This window comes from Echinops telfairi, unplaced genomic scaffold, assembly GCF_000313985.2.
Source record: "Echinops telfairi isolate 266 unplaced genomic scaffold, ASM31398v2 ScPeMD7_7407;HRSCAF=8445, whole genome shotgun sequence".
NCBI classification, from domain to species: Eukaryota; Metazoa; Chordata; class Mammalia; order Afrosoricida; family Tenrecidae; genus Echinops; species Echinops telfairi.
The window spans coordinates 8,415,085-8,438,508 of NW_022111307.1; the positions used below are offsets into that span (position 1 = coordinate 8,415,085).

At 49.2% G+C, this 23,424-nt stretch overlaps 1 protein-coding gene across 4 annotated transcripts in view; it reads left to right on the forward strand.

Annotated features, from left to right (window-relative positions):
- ABCC5 (ATP binding cassette subfamily C member 5) overlaps positions 1-23,424 on the forward strand; it is a 76,598-nt gene that overhangs the window by 15,970 nt on the left and 37,204 nt on the right. For 3 of the 4 annotated variants that reach the window (XM_004713450.2, XM_045296441.1, XM_045296440.1), the window contains exons 3-10: positions 10,787-10,944; positions 11,091-11,246; positions 11,930-12,077; positions 17,111-17,344; positions 17,496-17,669; positions 18,223-18,370; positions 20,932-21,080; positions 21,819-21,926. In XM_004713450.2, the coding sequence (XP_004713507.1) occupies positions 10,787-10,944; positions 11,091-11,246; positions 11,930-12,077; positions 17,111-17,344; positions 17,496-17,669; positions 18,223-18,370; positions 20,932-21,080; positions 21,819-21,926 (1,275 nt within the window). Of the gene's footprint in view, positions 1-10,786; positions 10,945-11,090; positions 11,247-11,929; positions 12,078-14,571; positions 16,329-17,110; positions 17,345-17,495; positions 17,670-18,222; positions 18,371-20,931; positions 21,081-21,818; positions 21,927-23,424 lie in introns of those variants that run through there. The other variant, XM_004713451.2, reaches the window with a different exon arrangement.

Consider the following 23,424-nt stretch of genomic DNA (forward strand, 5'->3'; position numbering starts at 1 on the left):
AAGATATGACAAAATAAAAAAAAAAGAAGATATGACAAAATAATAATTTAGAAATCATCAAGGATTCATGATGGAGAGGGGAGCGGGGAGGGAGGGGAAAAATGAGGAGCTGATGCCAGGGGCTTAAGTGGAGAGTAAAAGTTTTGAGAATGATGAGGGCAATGAATGTACAGATGTGCTTTACACAACTGATGTATGTATGGATTGCGATAAGAGTTGTATGAGCCCCTAATAAAATGATTTTAAAAAAGTTTCACCCCCCACACTAGACTACAGCACATAGAAAGGGAGTGATTTACTGAGGGCTGTTCTTCACTCCTGAACCCCACGCTCAGGATGGCCCTTGGCACATAGTAGACCATCAAATACATGGTGAATAGATGCATTTTAAAAATCACAGTTTTCAATAAAAGCCCATCTTTCAAAATATATTTATTGGTTACCTGGTCTCTTCCTTAGTTTATTCCTATCCCTTAATGCTAGTTCGATAAGGTAGTAAGGTTTCCTTGTCCTGTTATTTACACTTCATAGAGTGAGTCGCTATAGCTTGTCTGTCTTCATGAATCATTTTCTGTTCATTTGGTGTTTGAATGTAGGGAATTGCTTTTACAGGGTGTGAACGTGGCGGGATGAATTCATCTTGACCTTCAAACAAAGACATCTTGATCGCTGACAGGATTGGCCCAGCGCGCTTCCTTCGGCAGCCTAGGGAAAAAGAGGAACCGGCCTCCAGCTCAGTGGCTGCCAGGGTTCTATTCACGTGTAAATAGAAAGATGTCCCTATTTCCTCTGTAAATGCAGGTCTGTAATCTAGCTGTCTTCTCCCATCTGTTCAACTTTGGTTTTCAAACAATTAGGGAAGTACACTTTCTCAATTAAGTAGAATAGTTCATTTTCATTCTTGTATCCTAATCACCTAATTGGAACTTTGGAAGCTACCATTTATTATAATGAAATTAGTTAGAAGAGTCAGAGAGTCATCGTTTCTCCTCTCTGGAATCACCCTGGAGGTCCAGCTAAGGTCACCTTACACAGCGTTAGATGGATGTTTCTTTATTTTAAAATAAACGTGGATAAGAAAGTGATGGGAAGTGCAGCTTCTGAGCCTGGGTTTAAATCCCTGCTGTTACTTAACATCATCTCTGCGACTCCTTCCTTAGCAGTCAAATTGGGATGCTCTTACCGAGCTACCACCTGTAAGTCACTTGGTCAAGGTCTGCAGTTCGAAACCCCCAGCCGTCCCTTGGGAGAAAGATGGGGCTTTACACTCTAGTGAAAGTTGCAGAGTCAGAAACCCAAAGGGGCAGCCTTGTGGGGTTGCTACGAATCAGAATTGGGGGTGGGGGTGGGGGTTGTCATACCGTGGTGGCTTGTGTGTTGCCGTGATGATAAAAGCCATGCCACTTGCATTTCACATCTCAACAGGGTCACCCATGGGGGACAGGGATGTCGTTGCTGACGTCAAAGGGAGCTTGGCTGAAAGTAGAGACTACCAGAGAGATGTTTGCGTGTGCCTTCTTGACTGTGCAAAGGCATCATCAGCTGGCTGTCCTCGGGAAGCACCGGGCTCCGCTGAGCCTGCGTACAGGACACGTACTTAGTTGAACCCAGTGAAGGAATGCTGCCCGGTTTAAAATCAGGACAGGTGTGCCTCGGGTTGTGTCCTTCCACCCCACTTAACCCTCTGTGTGCTGCGTACGTAATCAGAGAAGCTGCACTATATGAAGGAGAATGTGGCATCCAATTGGAGGAAGGCTCCTTCACAAACTGCTATATGCGGATGGCACAGCCTTACTGACCTCCTGAACGTGAAGGGGACTTGAAGAAGACCCCTAGACACCACCTGCAGGATGGGTTAGAGCTCAGTGTAAAGAACTCAGCCCTCCACCATGACAAATGGCTCGAAGATTAAAGTTGTCAAAGGATTTCTTTTCCGTTGGAGCCATAATCAAAACTCATGGAAGCGGCAGTCAGGAAGTCAAATGATGTGTTGAGTGGGATAAAGAAAGACGTTCCCCCAGCTTTGTCTTCTCCAAAAATGCCCTGCCAAACATTAGAAGCTGTTTGCCAGCACATGGTGGGGGGTCAGATGCTCAGAGATAGTCTCCCTGTTGGCATTCAGCCGTTAGACTACTGGCTGGTCCACTGTAGGTGGGACTCACACCCTACTGATAAGGATAGTAATGGTTTCCATGGAAAGCTGGAGAACAGGCCAAACCTGCTCAGTGACATCCAAAGTTAGGCTGCCATCTTGAATCTATGATCCACCCATCTTGTCACATGAATACCCCCAATCTCCCTTCCTATTTCATGTATACCTTTAGATCTCCCTCTCTTATTACAGTATTACCTATAGTACAACCCCTTCCTGTGACCTATGTCTTTACCTGTAATTAGGGGGCTTACATGTTCCCAAAATAGATATAAGCCTTGGTTAGTAATAAATCCTTCCCTCTCTCCCCAGGTCCCTGGTTCCTCTCTGCTCTGGCCCTTGCCCCTCTCCCCCAGTCACTCTCTCCCCTGTCCCCTCTCCCCCTGTCCTTGCCCGCTCCCTCTCTCCTGCCATTCCTACCTTCCACATCCCCACATGGACCACCAAATGGGGCTGAAGTGAGCATGCTACCATGAAATGTGTCTGACTCCTTTATTTCACACTCTCGCCTCTCATTCTCTATGACTTTATTATAATCTTTATATATTATCGCTGTACAATTGCGCCTGCCAGGCCTGGAATGATTTGTTAGGGGCTGGCTCCCCTGACGGTATTGCATTGGGCAGGTCTGCTACGAAAGACTTCTGTACAGTGTGAATGAGCAAAGATACCACCCTGAGGACCAGGGATGCCTGATATGTGTGATTACTTCTTATGCATATGAAAGCTGGAACTGGAATACAGAAGACCCGAGAAGAATGGATGCATTTGAATGACGTGCTGAAAATACCAACTCCCAGAGAGACAGGCAGTTAGGTCTTGGACAGCCAGCTTGGTCCTTTGAAGCAAAGATGGTGAGACTTGGTGTTTCGTTTCCTGCTTTGGACACCTGGTTGGGAGGGGGGGGCGGACCAGTTGTTGGAGAAGCACATCATGCTTGGTAAGAGACAAGAGGAAGACCCTAGTGAGATGGGTTGTTAACACAGTGGCTACCACTGTGGGCTCAGATATACTGACTTCTGGGTGGTGCAGGATTGGCAGTGTGGCGCAGCGTTGCACGTCGGGTGCAGTGAGTAGGAACTGACCCCGTAACCCCTAACACTCACCACCTCAGGGTCGTTCACAGCGTTAAATGAGGTAATACCTGAAACACATTTACAGTAGTACCTGGCGCGTCGTACGAGCAATGCTTATCAAATTAATTTGGGTAAATTTTCCTATCACCTGTAAGTAACAGGTTGCCTTTACAGGTGAACGCTAGTTAAGAGATTTGATGATAGACAAGGAGGGTTGTCCTAGCTTCCTCTGTTTATTGCAGGGTCACAGGTAGAGGCAGCTCAGGTGGATGAAATCAGTACCTGAGGGCTAGCAAGACTAAAGCAATTGCAGCAGTAGCCGAGTGCGTATTGTAACCCAGGATTATTGAGCGGCAGGTGGGTGTTTACGTGCTAGGAGCTTGATGGTGTGGTTAACAAACTCATGACTTTTTTTAACTGTGAACTGGGTGGAGGTGTGAATTTTCAGATCATCTGTTTTGTATCCAATAATTTAAACCACTTAAAAATAATAATAAACCACTTAACAACCCCCCCCCCCAAGGTTCCTTTATCCCCAGCCCCACCCACTTCTTTGATTTCTCTTGTCCCTCAGGTGGGTTACTTTCTTCCCCTTCACTCAAGTCGGCCTCTGAAGTCTTACTTCACTGTCTCTCCTCTGCCCCGCCCCTCACGACGACCTTCTGCCCAATAGAATGAAATACTGCCTGATTCTGTCAGTAGGTTGAGCCATAGCCCGGAGCTATCGCCTCAGTGCTGGATCCTGGTGGTGGGGGTTGATCCTCAGTAATGCTGTCATTACTTATTAACCATTGGTCATAAGCTGAACAACGGCAGCATCTGCACAGAGGTAGAGTGGTTCAGGAGATCAGCTCAGTGGTTTATGTTGAGGTGATCCCAGGGTAAGGATGCAGACCGGGAGGCACCAGGAAGTTCTTTGAGTCGACGTTTGAATGCTGGGTGCCACGCCCCTTACTGTGCTAAGGGGCAGGGGTACAGAGACCAGGTCCGGGCCTCCTGTGCTCCAGGAGCCCTGAGCAGAGAAGCACCAGACCCAGCCCGCTGTCTGCCTTCAAGGCCGTTCCAACTCACGGTGACCCTCCGGGGCTGAGCAGAACTGCCATCGGGTTTCCAAAACTGTACTCTTTATGGAAGCAGACTGCCACTTCTTTCAATTATCTAGTGCTACTGTCTGATAAGGTTTCGACAGCTAACCTCAAAGTCAGTGGCTCAGGTTCAAACCCACCAGCCACTCTATGGTAGCATGATGAGGCGATCTGTTCCCATAAAGATTTACAGCTTTGGAAACCCTATAGAGCAATGTTTCCCAAAATGGGTGAATCCACTGTAACTATTCAGGGGGGCTGCAAAAGCAGATACCTATACTTTATTCTGGATTATGGCCGATAGTACAAGTTTTTCATTACTGTGGGATGGGATAAAGGGTGGGAGGGCTAATTAATTTTTTTTCTTTTTTTATGCATACAATTTATTTAATCATTTTATTGGGGGCTCATACAACACTTATCACAATCCATACATACATCCATTGTGTCAAGCACATTTGTTGCCATCATCATTCTCAAAACATTTGCTTTCCACTTGAGCCCCTGGCATCAGCTTCTCATTTATTCCCCTTCCCTCCTTCCCCCCCACTCCCTCATGAACCCTTGATAATATACAAGTCATTATTATTTTGCCATATCTTACACTGTCCAACGTCTCCCTTCACCCACTTTTCTGTTGTCCTGCCTCCAGAGAGGAGGTAATTTTTTTTTCTTAAATGGATGATAGTCCAAATAAGTTTGGAAAAATGCACAGGGGTCTTTTGAGTGTGTATATGTTTTTCTCTCTCTCTAACCAGCTCTTTATGTCTCAAAAGTCTTTCTGTGTAAGACACACTACACGGATATGACCTCATTAATATAACAGAGACATCCTTGTTCGCAGATAGGATGACATCTACAGATGCAAAGACCAAACTCGGCGCCATCACGTAATTCCCACTTATGGTGCCCTTACAGGACAGAGTAGAACTCCCCCTGTGGGTTTCCCAGACTGTAACTCTTTGCAGGATTAGAAAGCCTCATCTTTCTCCCACAGAGTAGCTGGTGGTTTCAAACTGGTGACCTTGCAGTTAGTAGCCCAACAAATACCCTGACAGGTAGAGGAGTTGGTATTGGCAACACATGGTTTTGGTGGACACAATTCAATCCATAACAGTTGTTAATATGTAGTAAACGCTTATTAGCGAGCTCTGGTGATGGTGTGGCTACGTTTTGGGCAGCTAATCACAAAGTCCGAGTTGAAGCCCCCAGCAACTCTGTGGGAAAAAGCAGGGCTTTCTTCGCCCGTAAAGAGTTGCAGTCTTGGAAACTCACAGGAGCAGCAGCTCTCCCCTATCCTATGGGGTCCCTGCGCGGCAGCACTGACTTGTTGGCAGTGAGTTGGAGGTTCTGAGTAAATGTTTTTATGTTCCCAATGTTTTGCTAGACGTCATTATCCCATTCATTCTGTTCAGCTCTGGGTAGTAGATGCGTAGACAATTGTAAAATGAGTGAACCCACTGCCATTGAGTCAGTTCTGAGCCATAGTGATCCTGGATAGGGTTTCTGAAACTATCCGTCTTTCTGGAGCAGACAGCCTCGTCTTTCACCCTCAGAAAAGCCAATGGATTTGAGCAGCTGACCCTGTGATAGGTTAGCAGTCCAACACCTAACCCACAGTGCCACAGGGCCCTTAAAAATGGTCATTTGAAGCTTCAAGTGGTCGGGTAACTTGCTTGTCTTGTGTTCTGAATCCCCATACTTCACTGACCGGCAGCCACGGGGAAATTCTGCCCATGACCATGTTAGTACTGGAAGAAAAAGTGACTTTTATTGAAGCAAGAGAATTCTTTTCTTTTTCTTTTTCTAGCAATGCTATTTTGACATTCAAGAATTCTTACCAAAAGATAGCCATCTGCTGCTCAACTTTGAAGAAACCTTTATCTGAAGGAGACCGGGAGCAGGACTGGGCTCCCCTCAAAAGTGTGATCTCATCTTTGTCAGACCCTTAATTTTTTTGCCCTAGGTGCTGACTAAGCACAGGACAATAAGAGACAGTTTGGGGAAAGTTTAGGAATGAGTAACACAAGTGGTATATGATTTCGAAAGGATAGGGCTGATTCTCTTTGATCAACAGTGTACCCCCTACCCATACTGAGAATCCCTACTATATTATTACATGGAATTTTGAGGAGGACTAGTGCAATTTCAGCCACTTTCACAGGGGCTGGTTTATTTGTTTGTTTGTTTTTTTCTGGCCAGGATAACATTGTGCCGAGTCCTTGTTCTGAAGTCCAAGGTAGGACAGAAGCCCTCGCTCTTTCTCCCACAGTTGTTCAATGGTCCCAGCCTGGAGGAAGAAAGCTTGGGCTGTAGCACTCACTGGCGTCTGTTTTAGGTTTTGCACTTGGCTTTGTCCAATACAGAAGGTAGCTTACTACGTGACATCATTATATGTAGCAAAAGAACAAAAGCCCATGTTGTCGGAGGTGTTTATTTAAGTCTATTCAGTTTTGGTGCATATGGTCCCTAGACCTTTGGGAGATGAACTTAAAGTTGATGTGCTCTACACATGCTGTTGAATGGTGCTGTGGAGCCAGTTCTGCTTCTTAGTGACCCCACAAAGAACAGAACGAAAGCCGCCTGGTCTCTTGCTACCCTTACACTTAGTGTGTGTGAGCCCATTGTTGCAGCCACGGTGTCGATCCACCCTGTGCACGGGCTTCCTGTTTTTCTCTGACCCTCTACTTTACCAAGCATGATGCCCTTCCCCAGGGACTGGGCTGTCCTGATAACATAGCATAAGTACACGAGATGAAAGTCTTGCCACCTTGCGTCTAAGGAGCGTTCTGGCCTGTACCTATTGGGTTGCTCGGGGCAGTCTGGTAATCTCAGTACTTGTCACCACCACCGGCATTCAAATGCATCGGTCCTTCTCTGGTCGTCTTCCTTCATTATTCAGCTCTCGGTGCATACAAGGTGACTCAAGACACCCTGGCTTTAGTCCCCCTCAAAGTGACACCTGGAATCTGGACCCAGTAACACTTACAGAAGCCTTTTGCAGCAGATTGGCCCCATGCATTAGGTTGTTGTATTTCATGACTGCTGCTTCCAGAAGTTTTGATTGTGAAGCCAATGACATCCTTGATAACTTCAGTCCTTTCTTCATTTATTAATGATATTGTCTATTGATTTTTGCTTTCTTTATGTTGAGTTATAATCCATTCTTCAAGTTCTCTTAGCTTTTAGCAAGCAAAGTGTGTCGTCGGTGACTCAAAGATTGTTAATGAGCTTTCCTCCAGTCCTGTTGCAGAGTTCTTTGTATAGCCCAGCCTCTGGAACGATTTGCTCAGCATACAGATGGGGAGTAAGTGTGGTGGAAGAGTACCCCCGGCACACACCGCTTCTAACATCGAAAATGAAGAGTACCTCCTCGTTCCGCTCAAGCAAGTGCCTTTTGGCCCCGGAATAGGAACAATTGTGTGGATGGTACAGGGCTGGGTAGTGTTTTTTGTTCCGTTGTGCATAGGGTTGCTGTGGTGTTGGCATCTAACACCACCACCACTGCCGCAAGGTTTCTCATGAGCACAACTCAAATGTTCTGGAATTCCCGTTCTTTGTGGTGGTACCCATAATTAGGATCCACACAGTCAAATGCCTTTGCATCATCAATAAGGCACATAGGGATTAACTTAATCTTATTCCCAGCATCAGAACAGTCTCACACAAGGTAGGCAAGTAGGTACCCAGTATATACAGAAAGAGCAAGTGAATGCAGATGCAAAGATTTCAGTTTCGCCTTAATGCTAGTATCCCATTGCCTTGCAAGCATACTCACTAGTGGTTTAATAGTCAAACGGTGCTGCCATAATATCAAAGGGTGTTTATAAAACTCTCCTAACTAGTGAATTCAGTTCACCTGCCTCCGTCTTCATGTGAAGCCGAGATTACTGCACTGCGATGATCCCCAGTTGTCTCTTCTTTCTGCCTTTCTGTCTTGCACGCTTTGACCAGAGTAGTTAGGCTTTATTCGAGACAGTCCCTTTTTTATTGTGATGGAAATGTGCACATCGAAACATTTGCCAGCACAACTTCCACCTTTACAGTCAGTGCTATGGATTGATCACATTCTTCATGGTGTGCTTCTTATCATTTTTCTTTTTTTCCGGGATCCAGCGCCTTTACTGAGAATTCTATTAAGCATTCAGTACTACACAAACTATTCCAAGACATAGAAAAGGACATCACACTACCAAACTCATTCCATGAAGCAAGTATCACCCTGATAGCCCAGAGTAAGCAAGGACATTACCAGAATAGAGAACGACAGACCAATACGCCTGGAGAACATAGAGGCAACAATTGTCACGAAATTCTAGCCAATAGAATCCAATCTCTCTCTTTTTTTAAGGTTAACATTTCCTTTTCTTTTTTCCCTAACAGTTTTATTGGCACATAATTTGCATATTCATTATCATGCTTCAGAATAGTGTACTGCCATCATTTCTTCTGGGTCCGTACCTAGCTAGGAGTCAGGCTAACTGGGTCATATGGTAGTTCTGGGTTCAACTCTCTCAGGGGCCACCGAACGTTCCCACCATTTGTTGTTTCCACCAGCAATAGATGAGGGTTTTGTCACAGACAGTTTCTCCAACCCTTGTTTCCTGGGTTTTGTTGTTGTTCAGCATTGTTTTAATTGGGGTGATATGATATCTCCTTGTGGTTTTGATTTACATGCTTCTAGTGCAGCAGTTCTCAACTTGGGGGTCGCGACCCCTTTGGGAGTTGAATGATCCACAGGGGTTGTTTGATTAATAACAGTAGCAAAATTAAGGTTAGGAAGTGGCAACAAAAATAATTTTATGATGGGGGGTGTGTCACCACAACACGAAGAACTGTTTTAAAGGGTCGTGGCATGAGGAAGGTTGAGAACCACTGCTCTAGTGGCTAATGAATAGTTAGCTACCTGTTGAATAGGGGTGATGGGGTAGTGGGCTACATGCTGAGCTGCTAACTGCAAGGACAGTGGTTCACACCCACCAGCCACTCTGCCGAAGAAAGATGAGGCTGCCCTCTCCCGTAAAGATTTAGTCTCAGAATCCCAGAGGGGAAGTTCTGCCCTGTCCTGTAAGGTCCGGATGAGTCAGAATCAATTGAAAGGTGGTGAGTTTGATGGCTAATGAAAGAGGTCTGGTTGTGCTATCAGGTAAGCGTTGGACTGCTAACCACAGGTTGGCTGTTCAAACCCCTCAGCTGCACCGTGGGCGAGAGATGAGGCTGTCTGTTGCTATGAAGATTTCCAGCCGTGGAAACTCTGTATAAGGTGGCTGTGAGTTGGAATTGACCTGATGGCTCATGAGGAAGCCCTGGTGTGAGACCTGTGTGAGCACTGAGCTGCTCACGGAGAATCCATGGCTTCAACCTACCTGCTGTTCATGGGACAGAGATGGAGCAGTCTGCTTTCAGGAAGATGTGCTTTGGGAAACCCTCTGGTGCAGTTCTGCTCCGTACTTTGGGGACACAATGAAAATGTCCTCTTTTCAAGTCCAATTTTTGATTTCATCAGGTGGTTTGTCTTTTTGTTGGTAACAGTTAGAGGTCTGCATATATGTATTTTAGATAGTAGGCTTTTACCTGATACATGGGTCTGAAAATAATTTCCCAGTCTGCAGGTTATCTTCAGTTTTGTTCATAGAAATAACTACTTTTCAACATTGTTTTGACCTTAACAGGCAAGTTTTAGAACAGTACAAGGAATTCCATGTTTTCATTTACCTCTCACTCTGATTTCCCAGTGACCAGTTTGCCATATTTGTTCTCTCAGTGCATTCCTGTATGTGGGCCAGTCAAGACGTGCTGCTCCTAGAAGTCTAACTGGAATAAGCCTGTCCGTACATACTCAAAGAAAACACACGTGTAAACGTGTCTCTGTGATCGGCTGCGGACACGTTCTCCCAGCCTTGACGTGGGGATCTGTAATTGCTGGACATCTTCCTGGCATGTGAAGTTCACTGCTCACGGAGGAGAGAGCGATGTGTGTAGCTGGAGGGGAAAGACACTTCTGCGTCTGCAGCAGGAAGGGAGCACTGTGGTCAGCAGCCGGGGCGGGGATCGGGGTGGGGTGTGGGCATGTATTGCTCTCCAAGTTGTTGATGAAGCAGTGACACAGGAGCCGGGTGTACACTTTGACCTTTGGCAGGGCTGTTCTGCTGGGGCTGGTTGGGACCTTCCTGACTTAGAAACAGGCACAGGAATACGCAATCAGCAGTAAAGTATCGGCCCCCCAGTCCACACTGGGAAATGAAAGCCAAAATATATTGGTGATGGCAGTACAAATTGTCAAACACATGTTTAATGAGCCTTAGCGAGTCCTTCTCATCCAGCACGCGTGTTGGACCTCCGGCCCCCCTGATGCCTCCTGGAAGATGATGCTGGCGTGTAGTGGGAGCTGTTACATCGTTTGGCTTGCCTCTCCTGCTTTTCTCTAACGTTCCTGGGCCGCGGTCCGCCTCTCTCCCTGTCTGTCAACGCAGTTGGAATGCCAGGATGCCTTGGAGACCGCTGCCCGAGCTGAGGGTCTCTCCCTGGATGTCTCCGCGCACTCTCATCTGCGAATCCTGGATGAGGACCGTCCCAAGGGAAAGTACCATCACGGCCTGAGTGCTCTGAAGCCCATCCGGACCACTTCCAAGTAAGTCAGGGGCTCTCCTGGCCCAGGGCAAGCCTGGGGGAAGCGCTGGGGGCCAAGGTCAGAGCGCTTGGGAAGATCTGGCTTCGTCAGGGGTGTTTCCTGAGCAGCTCGGTGGTGGGAGCTGTCATTCGGGTTCCTCTCCTCAGACACCAGCACCCCGTGGACAATGCCGGGCTCTTCTCCTGCATGACCTTCTCCTGGCTCTCTTCACTGGCCCGCGTGGCCCACAAGAAGGGGGAGCTCCTGATGGAGGACGTGTGGCCTCTGTCCAAGTACGAGTCTTCCGAGGTGAACTGCAGAAGGTAGGCGTCTCTGCTCCGCCCTCCGCTCCCACATACCGGATACCTAGAGCCTGAGCTAGGGGTGCGGGTCCAGCAGCGGGAAGGCCACGGCTTGGGTGTCCTCGGAGCTGTCCAGTGGCGGGAGGGACGCCGGGGGACTGCTTTCTCTGTGCTCTTCTCCTGTTTCCGCTTTGATCCTGTTTTAACCACGGGCTTTCTCTCTCTCTCTCAGCCCCGCTTCTCTTCCTGAATCCGCAGGGAGATTATGTTGCTGCCTTGTGACAGAATACATTTTTGTGGTAGCCGATTGTCATGATTAAAATGCTAGTTTACAACTTTACATTTTGCCACAGGGTCCTTCAGAAAGGGGTGGGCCACCTCGAGAGAGGAAGTTCTTAGCCCCAAACCTATTTCCACTGAGGGACAATTCTGTTTTGTCTTTCTGGGTGGAAGAAAGAAAGAAACCTTTGCTCTCGTCCTTTGAGTTCCGAGAGGCTCCCTGTACCGAGTACATAGGTAATTCTCCAAGGAGGGCATTTCTTCCCCAGGCCGGTGCAGGTGCAGAGTCTGTATCTAATTTTAGAGGAGACACTTGTCTTGAGTGGTTTCAAAGCCTGGACACCAAAGGCGATGGCAGGAGGGCAGCGGGGGCGTGCCTGTCTTCCCGGGGAGATGTATAACAGAGGACATGTGCCCTTGTTAAGACTAGAGAGACTGTGGCAAGAAGAACTGAATGAAGTTGGTCCAGACGCTGCTTCCCTCCGAAGGGTTGTGTGGATCTTCTGTCGCACCAGGCTCATCCTGTCCATCGTGTGCCTGATGATCACGCAGCTGGCTGGCTTCAGTGGACCAGTAAGTTCTAACCATCCTTTCTGACCATCTCCAGGGGTCCGGCTTTGGTCAGCTCTAACACTCGTGTTCTGTTGCAGGGTTGTTGATTTTTTTCGGGGGGCGGGGGGTATGTGCGCGTGCGTGCGTGTGCTCCTAGCGTTGGGCTAGTTAGCAGCCGTGGTGGTGCCTCCAGGTCTGTTGAGAGGGAACAGTTGCCTCTGGAGTGATTAGTGGTTTGCCAGCCGCTGGAAGGAGAAGCGGGCTGTGTGGCTGGTCGCGACATGGTACTGGCTTGCTTCCCCCCACCCCAGGCCGGCTGAGCACTGTGCTGAGCTCTCTTGCTGTGTGTTGTGTGTTGTTGTGAGATGACAGTCTTGGCGAGGGACGGCCGTGTGTTGGCAGTGCTGTGTGGGGCGAGGGCAAGCTGGCGAGCTGGCTGTGGTGACGTACCGATTGACCAGCACGTCCAAGTGGGCAGAGCGATGACCTCGTGGCCATGGATGGCTCTGTGCACAGGAGCCCCGCAGAGGCCAGAGTGATGCTGAGGTTTTCAGGAGCTGAGCCGGAGTCCATGAAGCTGTGGTGTATTTACAGTGTAAACTGTGTGGCCAGGGCCCGGGGACCAGTGTGGTGTCTCTGCAGTGTGCACATCAAAGCGGGGTAGCTGAGAGCCTTTCATGGTTACACTGCTCCGGGCACTAGTTTCTTACACCCGCTGTTGTGCCTTTCGCGGAAGCTTTGGTGAACTCCGTTCCCTACACGTTTGTGCGGAGGCATCGGAGTGTAGCACCGCTCAGACGGTGCTGTTTCCCTGTGCCGGTAAGTATGGTAATTAGATAAAAAAACCCGAAATCTCAGGGTGTTATTTTTGTTGTTGTTGTTTGGGGTTTTTTGTTGTTGTTGTTTTGGTTGGTTTTGTTTTTAATGTTTGATGCTCTTTTAAAAGTTTGGGGCCTTTATATTTATATTTATTTACTTTCCTGAACACACCTTTTCTGGTATTGGGCTTCTATGTTACTTGCCCTCACTAACATGCTTTCTTTGACGCGAGAGGGACTGTGTAAGTGAATGATCTGTGATGGGATTGCCCCAACATTTTCTTAGGACCAGCTTCCCCCAAGAAGAGCTTCTGTCATTGTTTCACTACAGGGCTGGTAGCCGCTCTCATCTTCCACAGCCCACTCTCCGGCGGGGGTGGGGGCGGGGGCGGGGCGAGGGACACAGGCTGTCTTGATTCGGTGATAATGGGCTTTCTTGATTCCATTTGGTCAGCGCAAGAAATTCATTGGCTCCCCACCACCGTCCGTCCCCCTTTAAAAACTGAAAAAGGGTGGGAGAAGAAATCCAGGAATTGTTGGGGTTTTGGTTTGGACGGAGGGAACCGACATCAACGGCAAAAGCTCCCCGTGCGTGTTCAGCTTGGTGCTTTCCAGTCACCTCCCTGAGCGTCTGCCCTCCCCGGCACTCTGGGGAAGGCACAGCACCCCGGCGCTCCTCTCTGAGGGGCCAGAGAAGCGGGAGCCTTCCTTTAGTAGGGCCCCAGCAGCGTGCTGCTCTCCACCCTCTTGGGGAAGAGCACTCTAGGCGGGTATCCCTTCAGGAGACCGCACCCTAGACCAGTGGCAAAAGTGGCTGACTGACCATGGACAGGGCACACACCTTCCCCACCCTGCCCCCATTTGGAAGTTCTGACCTGCAAACATGTCTTTTTGGTTGGGAATTGAAGAGCCAGGCTGGCTTGGAGATTCGGACGGGCAGTGAGCTCACCTGCTCTCAGGACCCAAAGCCTCTCCAGGACACATTCATTTCAGACTTTCTAGCTTGGCCCAACTTTCTGACTGGCTTAGTCTGTTCTTACAGACAAGTTTGTAAGGACAGCCTACTCCCCAAAGATGCACACCACACACCACCACCACCACCCGCCCAAAGATAGCATCACTATTCCCTGCCCACCCGCCTCAGGCCTGCCTGAACCTGGGTAACCATATTCGGGACAAATCAAACACATGGTCAAAGGGGTTGGTTTTGGGGTTTTTAAAATCCTGCTGGCCAGCCAAGGCCCGGCATGTAAGCATCAAAGGGATCCAAAGGACCCTCTGGGGCCAGGCACCCAAGGGTCACAGTAATGGCCGTGGAGGTCCCGAATCTCTACGTATGGACCCGACTTGTGATGAGCAGCCAAACTGCTATACTTCAGAGAGGTGCTTTGGCAAGAGCTTTGCTAATGGATTAGGACACTTCTAAGAGACCAGGCCTGACCTCCGATCTGTGTGTAAAGAATTAGCATCCACCTGTAGATCCGCCCGAGAAGGCTGCTTCCCGCAGTGCACTCTCGTGGTGAATGCTAACTTTCCCAAAGGCTTTTTGGGGAAAGAACAGTGCAAAGCCCTGTAGAGAGGTAAGTTCCCTCCCACCCTTCCGAACCTCTCTCCAGCTGCAGCTTGCTTGGTGCTGTCAGCATCTGGCTCTGGGGGGAGTCTCTGTAGTGGGACCAGTGACAGAAGCTGTTCTTTAGAATTTTCAGGATGGCTGTGTTCTGCGGTCAGAATGAGAGTCAAGCTGGGCAGAATCTCTCGCGGAGTTCAGGTAAGGTAATGTTTATTCACTGGGAATGCTTTCCACAGCCAGACAGCTATGCTGAGAATCTCACGTTTTCTCCCAGTTTGTTACATTTAAATGATAAGCTTATATCTTTTTAAAGTTAAAGTTTTGGTTGGATTTTTCATGCAAACCCTTTTTTCTCCCCCTCCCTCTATTTCATACAAAATGGTTTGAAATGTGATTGGGTTGTTGGTTTGTTGGTTTGGTTGTTCTTTTTACCTTAGAAAACAAAACAAAAACAAAACCTTGTGTGTTAGAGATTCTTTAATCTGCTGTTTCCTCTCCCCCCACCCCACCCTGCACCCCCAAATCTTGCCTAGTGTGAACGTTCATTATGTCTTTTGCCTTCCCGCGCTCCTTCCCCCTGGGAGGTGCTGATGCTATTACCCCCACGCTGAAAAGCAAACAGCCACAAAAGAGGCAGACTAAAGGTCTGGGAAGGAAGGAACCCAGACCAACAACCTGCTGTTCTTCCGCACCGTCCCTTGGAGCCTGGCCCGGCAGTGCCGTGGTGTGTGAGAAAATGCTTACGGCACGGGCCGGTCTGCGTGAGAACAAAGGGGCTGAGGCCCTGCTGTTCACGGACTCAGTTCCACACTTTGGATTGCACACTGCAAAAGAAGCCACTCTTCTTGCTAGTAACCCAAGAACCCAAGCTGTGTGCAGTGGCGACCCACACAACGGATATAAGCCTAAAAATTGGAGGGAGGGGTGAGGTGGACCACAACACAGTCATCCTTTGAATTGGAAATCTATTTGATCAGGTTACCTTCTGGGACTCTTCATACACTTGATTGGTGGGGATCTCCTAGGAACCTAGTGGACATGCGCTATTGATTTACTCTCAGGAGGAAATTGAAATACCAGCTAACCCAGAGAGAATCCGGGTTCTGGAACGCAGCATTAGCTACCTCAGCACACTTGCCTCAGGCCTCCAGTTGTGCCTGTCGCTGGGCACAGGCTACCACTGCAGGGTAGCCTTGGCCATCAGAAACCCGGCTAGACTGGGTGGGCGGGTTTCTCATTGAGTTTATTTTTTTCCGCTTCCTTCGGGGATGGGGGTGGGGGTGGATCAGTTTGGCTTTCTTTTGTTCATGGTTTGCTTTGTTTTATTTTTTGGCGAAATCCATTTTAGCTGCAAGGACTCTGAGGGGGTCAGTGGGGTTTCTCCTCGGGGCCCCGAATTAGTTTTGCATTCTGTCCGCCGAAGCAGGGGTCTTTCCTCACAGCCCCTCTAGCCCCTGCGATTTCAAACAGTGGGCCTCGCTGGGGGCCTTCTCAGCTTTGTTTTGCTTTGTTTTTTGTTTTGTTTTTTAATTCTCTTTCCTTGGCAGCCAAGTCTTTATTCCTAGAGCGTCTACTCCGTTGCGGAATCATGGCGACTCCAGGAGCCCTAACCAATTAAGTGCTCTCAGCTTGGTGTACCCCTTCGGACTCTGCAAACAGATGCTGGTTCTCATTCTGTATTTGCACGGTGTGTCAGGCCAACAAGAGTTGGAGGCCGGCTGACCTGTTAGATGGCGAGCCCTGTGTAACTGGACTCTCTGTATTTTCCCGCTGTATGTTACCGCAATACTCCTCCTGCTGTACCGTGTCTGTGAGATGCTCTTTGAAGATGGTACTTTCATTTATTCGTTTTTTGATTTCTCAATAAAAGTACGTTCCTCCCCACTTCCTGGTATTTAATCCTGTTGCTGAATGTGCCTTGCGCGAGTGTGTGCTCCGGCGTTGCAGGACCTCAGAGCTGGAGGTGGCAATCGGTGGTTCTTGGGGGCTGGCTGCTTCCCTCTCTGCAGGTGGTGTTAGACATATGCTACCTGAGGTAACATGTTTTTGTTCTTGGGAGGGACGGGAGTGGGCGGGGAGGGGGGCCGAGGGGCGGGCATCTGGATTTTTGGATAGTCTGCTTTTTTTGCTCCTTTCTGTGCCATTAAACTGCCAATGTTTGTTTTCAGGAAGGTTTTGCAAATGCACTTCTCCCTCTTCCCCGTACAACTGTAGGTACACTGTTCCTTCTTCTCGAATAAGCACGTTTGAAATGACCCCCACCCCCCAAAAAGGGTCTTCATTTCACTTAAAGAACGGCTAGCGGTGTGTGCAGAAGATTCGGAATAAAGGTCAAATAACATACTTTTGATGGCCAAGTGTTTAGAGGGCACTTTCGGCTTGTGGACAGGTTTATGTTACATTAGAAAGAGTGCCGGTTTTGATGGAGTCCGTACAGGACAGAGTTTCACATTGGATCTACCCCCCCTTCCCATGAAACGCCCTGAGTCGCATCACCGCAGATAGGCTGTCGGGACGGTTGTGTCGTCCCAAGCGGCTGCCCTTCTCCAGCCCACTCACTCACCGCTGGACGGTGGCACGGCCTACTCTTTCTAACTTAACACAAAACCGTGGCCTTGTGTGGGTGCTGTGGAGACACTGACAGCGGGGTGTGTTTCTCCCTGTAGGCCTTCATGGTGAAACGCCTCCTGGAGTACACCCAGGAAACAGAGTCTAACCTGTGGTTCAGCTTGCTGTTAGTCCTGGGCCTCTTCCTGACAGATGTCGTGCGGTCTTGGTCGCTGGCATTGACTTGGGCTCTGAATTACCGAACTGCTATCCGGCTGCGAGGGGCCATCCTCACCATGGCCTTCAAGAAGATCCTGAAGTTAAAGAACATGAAGGAGAAGTCCCTGGGCGAGGTGCGTTCAGGGGGTTGCTTCAGGGCAGAAGGCGAGGTGTGAGCTCCAGCTCGCTCTTTTCCTTGGGACCCTGCCTGGTCCTTCCTCTGCTGGGGACGCGTGGCCCGCATCCTTGAAGGTCCCTCTCACCCCACCCTCTGTGTTCCCACAGCTCGTCAACGTTTGCTCCAACGATGGGCAGAGGATGTTTGAGGCAGCTGCCGTTGGCAGCTTGTTGGCTGGCGGGCCTGTCGTTGCCATCTTGGGCATGATTTATACTGTAATTATTCTGGGACCCACGGGCTTCCTGGGATCGGCTGTCTTTGTCCTCTTTTATCCAGCCATGGTAAGTGAGTCGGCCTCCTCCCTTTCTCTGGAGGACAGCTTCTCCCCGGGAGATCAGTTACTTCCACTGAGCTCTGGCAGGCATCACCTGGTCAGCCATATCCCTATTGGAAATGTCTTCAAAGCAGGCACCAGACTTGGAAAAGCCTGGAACAAGCGCTCAGTCACACGGGCAGAATTTTGCTCTGAGGGGAAGTGGGTGAGGGGAAGCTTGTAGGCCCCCTTGGGATGGGAAAAGAGTCTGCTCCAAGGACCAGGCCTGCAGGTGCTCCCGGCGCTAGCCGACTAGCTCTCCTGCGCCCCCGCTGGAAGGACCCCCTCCCTGCAACTAACAGGAGAACAGGTCTGTGGTCTCATGGCCTCAAAGCTGCGAGAGTTCAATTAATAATCGTTGGGCAGAACTCAGCCAAGACCACTTTTGCTTGACAACAGCACCGTGAGGTGGAATCTTGGCCTGACCCAGGAGACAAAATTTGAGGTTCATTCTAGAGCGGCCAGGCAGTTCCTCCGATTCAGATGCACTCTCACTGGCAGGGCGTCCCTTGTCTTTTCAGATGTTTGCATCGCGGTTCACGGCGTACTTCCGGAGGAAATGTGTGGCGGCCACCGATGACCGAGTCCAGAAGATGAATGAAGTCCTCACTTACATTAAATTTATTAAAATGTATGCCTGGGTCAAAGCCTTTTCTCAGAGCGTCCAAAGTGAGTGTTGAGATCCCACACGCACGAGTGGGGTCTGCCCCCGGGGACCCTCGTGTCACAGGGTCGTCATCCATAGGCTCCTGATAGTGAAGGGCCTCTCAGAGAACTTGAGCCCGTGTCCCCATTTCACAAGTGACCTAACAAAGTCCCAAGGCCATAAGGACAGGTTAGAATAATCCATTCTATTTTCAAAGACGTCTGTTTGCGCTCTCACGGGCCCATGGTTTTCTGGCCTAGCTGTAAGGACATCACTGAAAACAGCGTCAGAGGCGAGCTCCAGGCGGGCGCCCTTGCCCGGAGCCACTGTGGTTTCAGATGCACTGGAGACGGGGCTGTGGCCCTGGCCGGGGAGCGTGCTGGCTGAAGCACGAGCCCGCTGCTCTGTGCTCCTAGTGCTGCCGCGCACGAGGAGTCTGTTGGCCTGAGTCACAAGGTGCTCAGTCCCTTGCCTCATCCTGATGCATACATTTGATGCAGACATCAGCATGCCCAGTAAAGGATATTAAAAAGTATATCATCAAGATTCGTTTGACCTTAATTCAAAGAAACAGGTTATTAATTAACCATAACCTGATAGTGAACTAACTGAATCACTGCTGTGGAAAAACTCATGGGTAAAAGGTGGAAACAACAAAACGAGCCTGCCTGTGCAATGGGACGTGAACCAGCCACTCAAACAGAATGAAATTCTGATACATGAGAAGACACGGATGGACTTTGAAAACAGGATGCTGAGTGAAATAAACCAGGCGCAAAAGATAAATGATTGTCTGGTCCCACTTACGTGACTCTTGTAGAGCAAGCAGGTTCACAGAGACAGAAAGTTCAAGTACAGCGGGCTGTTGGGTCAGCATTGGTCTGCGGACCACAAGACCGGCAGTTCAAAACTACTCTTAAGGGAGAGAGAAGAGGCGCTGTGCTCCTGTGAAGAGCGACAGCCTCGAAACCCATAGATAGGGTGGCGATGGGCAGGAATCGGCTCCCCGACAGTGGGTGAGCACCTGTGAGAGGGGAGATGATAGAGGTTTGGTTTAATGGGTGTGGACGTATTGTCTGGAGTGATTGTAAAAAGCTGTATGTCGATAACTGGTACTGATCACACAAGAGCATGAGTGTAACCTCACTAAAAATCTACACTACGGTGGCAGATTTCATGATGCAGGTACCTTACCATCATAATAGGGAGAAATAATGGGATCTGAGCTTGACGAGAAATATGTCCTGTTCAGACCCAGGGACCCGCTGTTCCACTCAGGGTACTGACCCACCCTCCAGAAGCCCTGCGCCCAGCGGGGGCTTTGTGGTTTACGGGCCAGGGCACCTTCGGAGGGGGTGCTCATTCACGGGTGTCCAGCTTCCTGTGTTGACTCAGTTGGGCTGCTTCCCCAGGTGTTGACTCAGTTGCCGCTGCTGAGGAACAAATGGATGATTCATGGGCTTTTGCCAAGAATGTGGGTGAGAGGCTGACCGCTGATGGTCCTCTCAGGCACTCAGAAGTCCTAGTTGTCTGATCTGAGATTGCGTTTGCCCTTTAGCCTCTGGCTGTGGTACCTTTGCTTGTGCGTGTGAAGGTGAAAAGAGCATGCCAGGTGCCTTTTAGAATCAGTGAGTGAGCTTGTTTTAATAAGAGTTCGGAGCCAGCTCTGAAGATCGTTCCCAATGTCCTCGCCAGTGTTGATGCAGTGGGGGTGGGGGTAGCGCTCAGAAGCGTTGCTCTTACATTTGAAGATGGTTCACCATGTGAGTTGTCTCACCTCCTCCTCCACGGTCCCCAGTACCCTGTTGTTTCTCTGTGATTAAGAGTGTCAGGTATTTGAGAAACTTCATTCCTTCTGCCGAAGTTGGCTCTCGTACAATTTCTTCTTCCCGCCACCCCTTCTGCTTTCTATGTGCAGCCTCCATCCCAGGGCCAACCTGCAGTGGGCAATTTGGGGAGATGTTCGCTCCTTCTGTCTCCCCTGGCTATGGTGTAGTCTCTCCTGTAATCCCCCAAGCAGAAAATAAGCAACCACCAGGCGAGCAGACTGCCAACTGCAAGTGCACCCTGGATGCTCATTCCCTTTAAACTAGGGGTTCTCAACCTTCCTAATGCCGTGACTCTTTCATACAGCTCCTCATGCTGTGGTGACCCCCCATCATAACATTATTTTCGTTGCTACTTCATAACTGATTTTGCTACTTTTATGAATCGGGTGACCCCTGTGAAAGGGTCATTCGACCCCCAAAGGGATCACAACCCACAGGTTGAGAATCACCACTCTAAACATTATATTAAAAACAAAAAACTGGCGGGAGCAGGGAGTGAAGGGGGTAAATGAGGAGCTGATACCAAGGCTCAAGTAGAAAGCAAATGTTTTGAGAATGATGAGGGCAACAAATGTACCAATGTGCTTGATACAATGGATGGATGGATGGATTGTGATAAGAGTTATATGAATCCCGAATAAAGTGCTTTAAAAAAAAACAACCTTCACCATGGCTGAAGCCCTCCAGAGCCCCAGGTGGTGACCAGTGGAGCAGCCCGCAAGGGTTCCCCTGACTGGCTTGCTCTCTGTCCCTAGGAATCCGGGCGGAGGAGCGCAGCATCTTGGAGAAGGCTGGCTACTTCCAGAGCATCACTGTGGGCGTGGCCCCCATTGTGGTGGTGATCGCCAGCGTGGTGACCTTCTCAGCCCACATGGCCCTGGGCTTCGATCTGACAGCAGCACAGGTCAGTGACCCTCAGGGCTGGGGGTGAGTTGGAAGTACCACCCACTCCTAAGGGATTTGGGGGAAGGCCCCAAGAGTTGGAAGGTACTACTTTTCAGTGGTGTGATTGAGCCAACTAATGGAAGAGGGAGGATTCCATCCTTAGGGGCATGTAGCCGCTGTTGTTTTAGTTCATCCAAGTTTGGATTTAATTCTAAAAGTTCAGATAATCTCTTAATTCAGATTTACTGAGAATTTTATTCAAGTTCTCATGTAAGCTATCAAACTCACTACCATGGAGGTGATTCCAATTCACAGGGCCCCTGTAGGACAAGACAGAACTGATCCTGTGGATTTTTTTTAACAGCTTTATTGGCATATAATTCACAAACTGTACAATTTTATGGTTCAATCATATTAAGAAGCATTGCACACAGAAAATCACCACCACAGTCAATTTTAGAACATTTTCTTTATTTTTGTACTCCTTGTCATTAGTTAGATACAAACCTTTATGGGCATAGAAAGCCTCGTCTTTCTCCCGTAGAGCGGCTGCTGGTTTCAAACTGCTGACCATGCCGATAGCGGCCCAATGCATAACCACTATGTCACCAGGGCACCTCAGTAAACTCTACCTTTAAAAAAGAAAGTATCTGGGTTACAGTGACGTTTGACAGTTAAGTAGCAGCCGAAAGCAAGCCTGTAGGTAACTGTGGTGCGGCCTAATCAGACTCAATGTCCCCCTTTTTCCTTTTGTCAGGCTTTCACAGTAGTGACTGTCTTCAATTCTATGACTTTTGCTTTGAAAGTGACGCCGTTCTCAGTAAAATCCCTCTCAGAAGCATCTGTTGCTGCCGACAGATTTAAGGTGAGTGGCTCCTTCCCCACACCAGCGCCAGGAGGGTCCCTGGAAGAACCAACTTGTCTGTGTCCCGGGGACCCCCTGGAGGCTGGCTGCTCTGTTTTGTTTGCCCTTAAACCCTTGGCAAGTTGTCCAGAGGGGGGTAGTGGAGGAGAAGGGACTGGACGGACGGACGGTGGGTTCTGGGCTCCAGGCAGCCTTCAGTTTATACCAGCATCGACATGTCTTAGCCTACTGACCTTTGGGGTGGTTTGATCCTAGACCATAGACCATCAGAACAGCCAAGTGACTGACACTGTTGCCTCCTCCGTCTCTGACTGCCCTTTGGATTGGTCTCTATGCGAAGTCCTTTAGCATACTCCTCTTTTTCCTGTCCTGCGGTTGCCACTCACGATGCAGTGACATGGGACTAGTCATGAAGCAGAACATGTTCAAGAGTGCAGTGAAGTGAGCATCCGTCTGGGGGTGGGGTGGGGTGGAGTCCCTTGCAGGTGTGTTTAGTTGATTATTCACCTTTAGAAAAACAGATCCATGCTAGAGAGGGGACTGTATTTGGGAGGGGAGGGAAATGAAAACGAGAAGATGACGAACACATTAAAAACAACCCCAGGAACAAGGGGCTCCAGCACCTGTGTGGCCTGGGATTTCCCCAGAACACCCTGCTTAGGCCCGCTCCTATAGCTCCTGCTTCCGCCCAGGGAGACTAGTGCTGGCCACCTGCATGCTTGAAGCCCAGGTGTTTGCAGGATTAACATCGTCACCTGAAAGGCTCACAAAACACAAATTGGCTTTTCCTTTTTAAGAAGAATTTGGAATGGGATCTCAGGATCTATTTAGATCTATTTGTTTATAGTTCACCAGGTGAATTTTGGTAAAGACCACTAATCTGATATCAGCTTCCACACCCCTGACCCCACCGTCGGCCCAGGGCCTGCTCAGAGGCCAAGAACCACAGCCGAGGGAAAAGAAATGATCTCACTGTGATCAAAGCCTTGCCTCCCCCGCTCCCAAATAGCCCTAACTTTCCACCCCCTCGTTTCCCCGTCTGCGTCTGTGTCTTGTTAGCGAGTGGGCTGGTGACGTCTTGGCTGAAAGCATGGCGTCTGTAGTTGGTGTGTTTTCTCCCCGCGTCGCCGAGTCTTCTGCGTTTTTGTCTTCCCTTCACATAGCACAGGGCCAAGGGCTTGCACTAGCAGCTGCCTGGTCGCAGCTTGGCTCCCCCCTGCTAGTCAGGAAGCTTCAGGGTCCAGGTAGAAGCAAAATCCCCAGGAGACTGCAGTCCCAACCTATCCTATTCCTCTTGGGGCTGGGGTGGTTGTGTGTGTGTGTGTGTGTCTGTCTGTCTCAAGTAGATACTTAGCCCAACATAGAAAGTATTGTTGCTTAATCCCTCCCCCATTCTAAGCAATTCTTCTCATTATCTTCACTGGCTTATTAGCTGGACTGACAACTGTCTTGCTTAGATTGGCCAGGGATGGGGGAGGGGACTGTTCATTAGGAACGT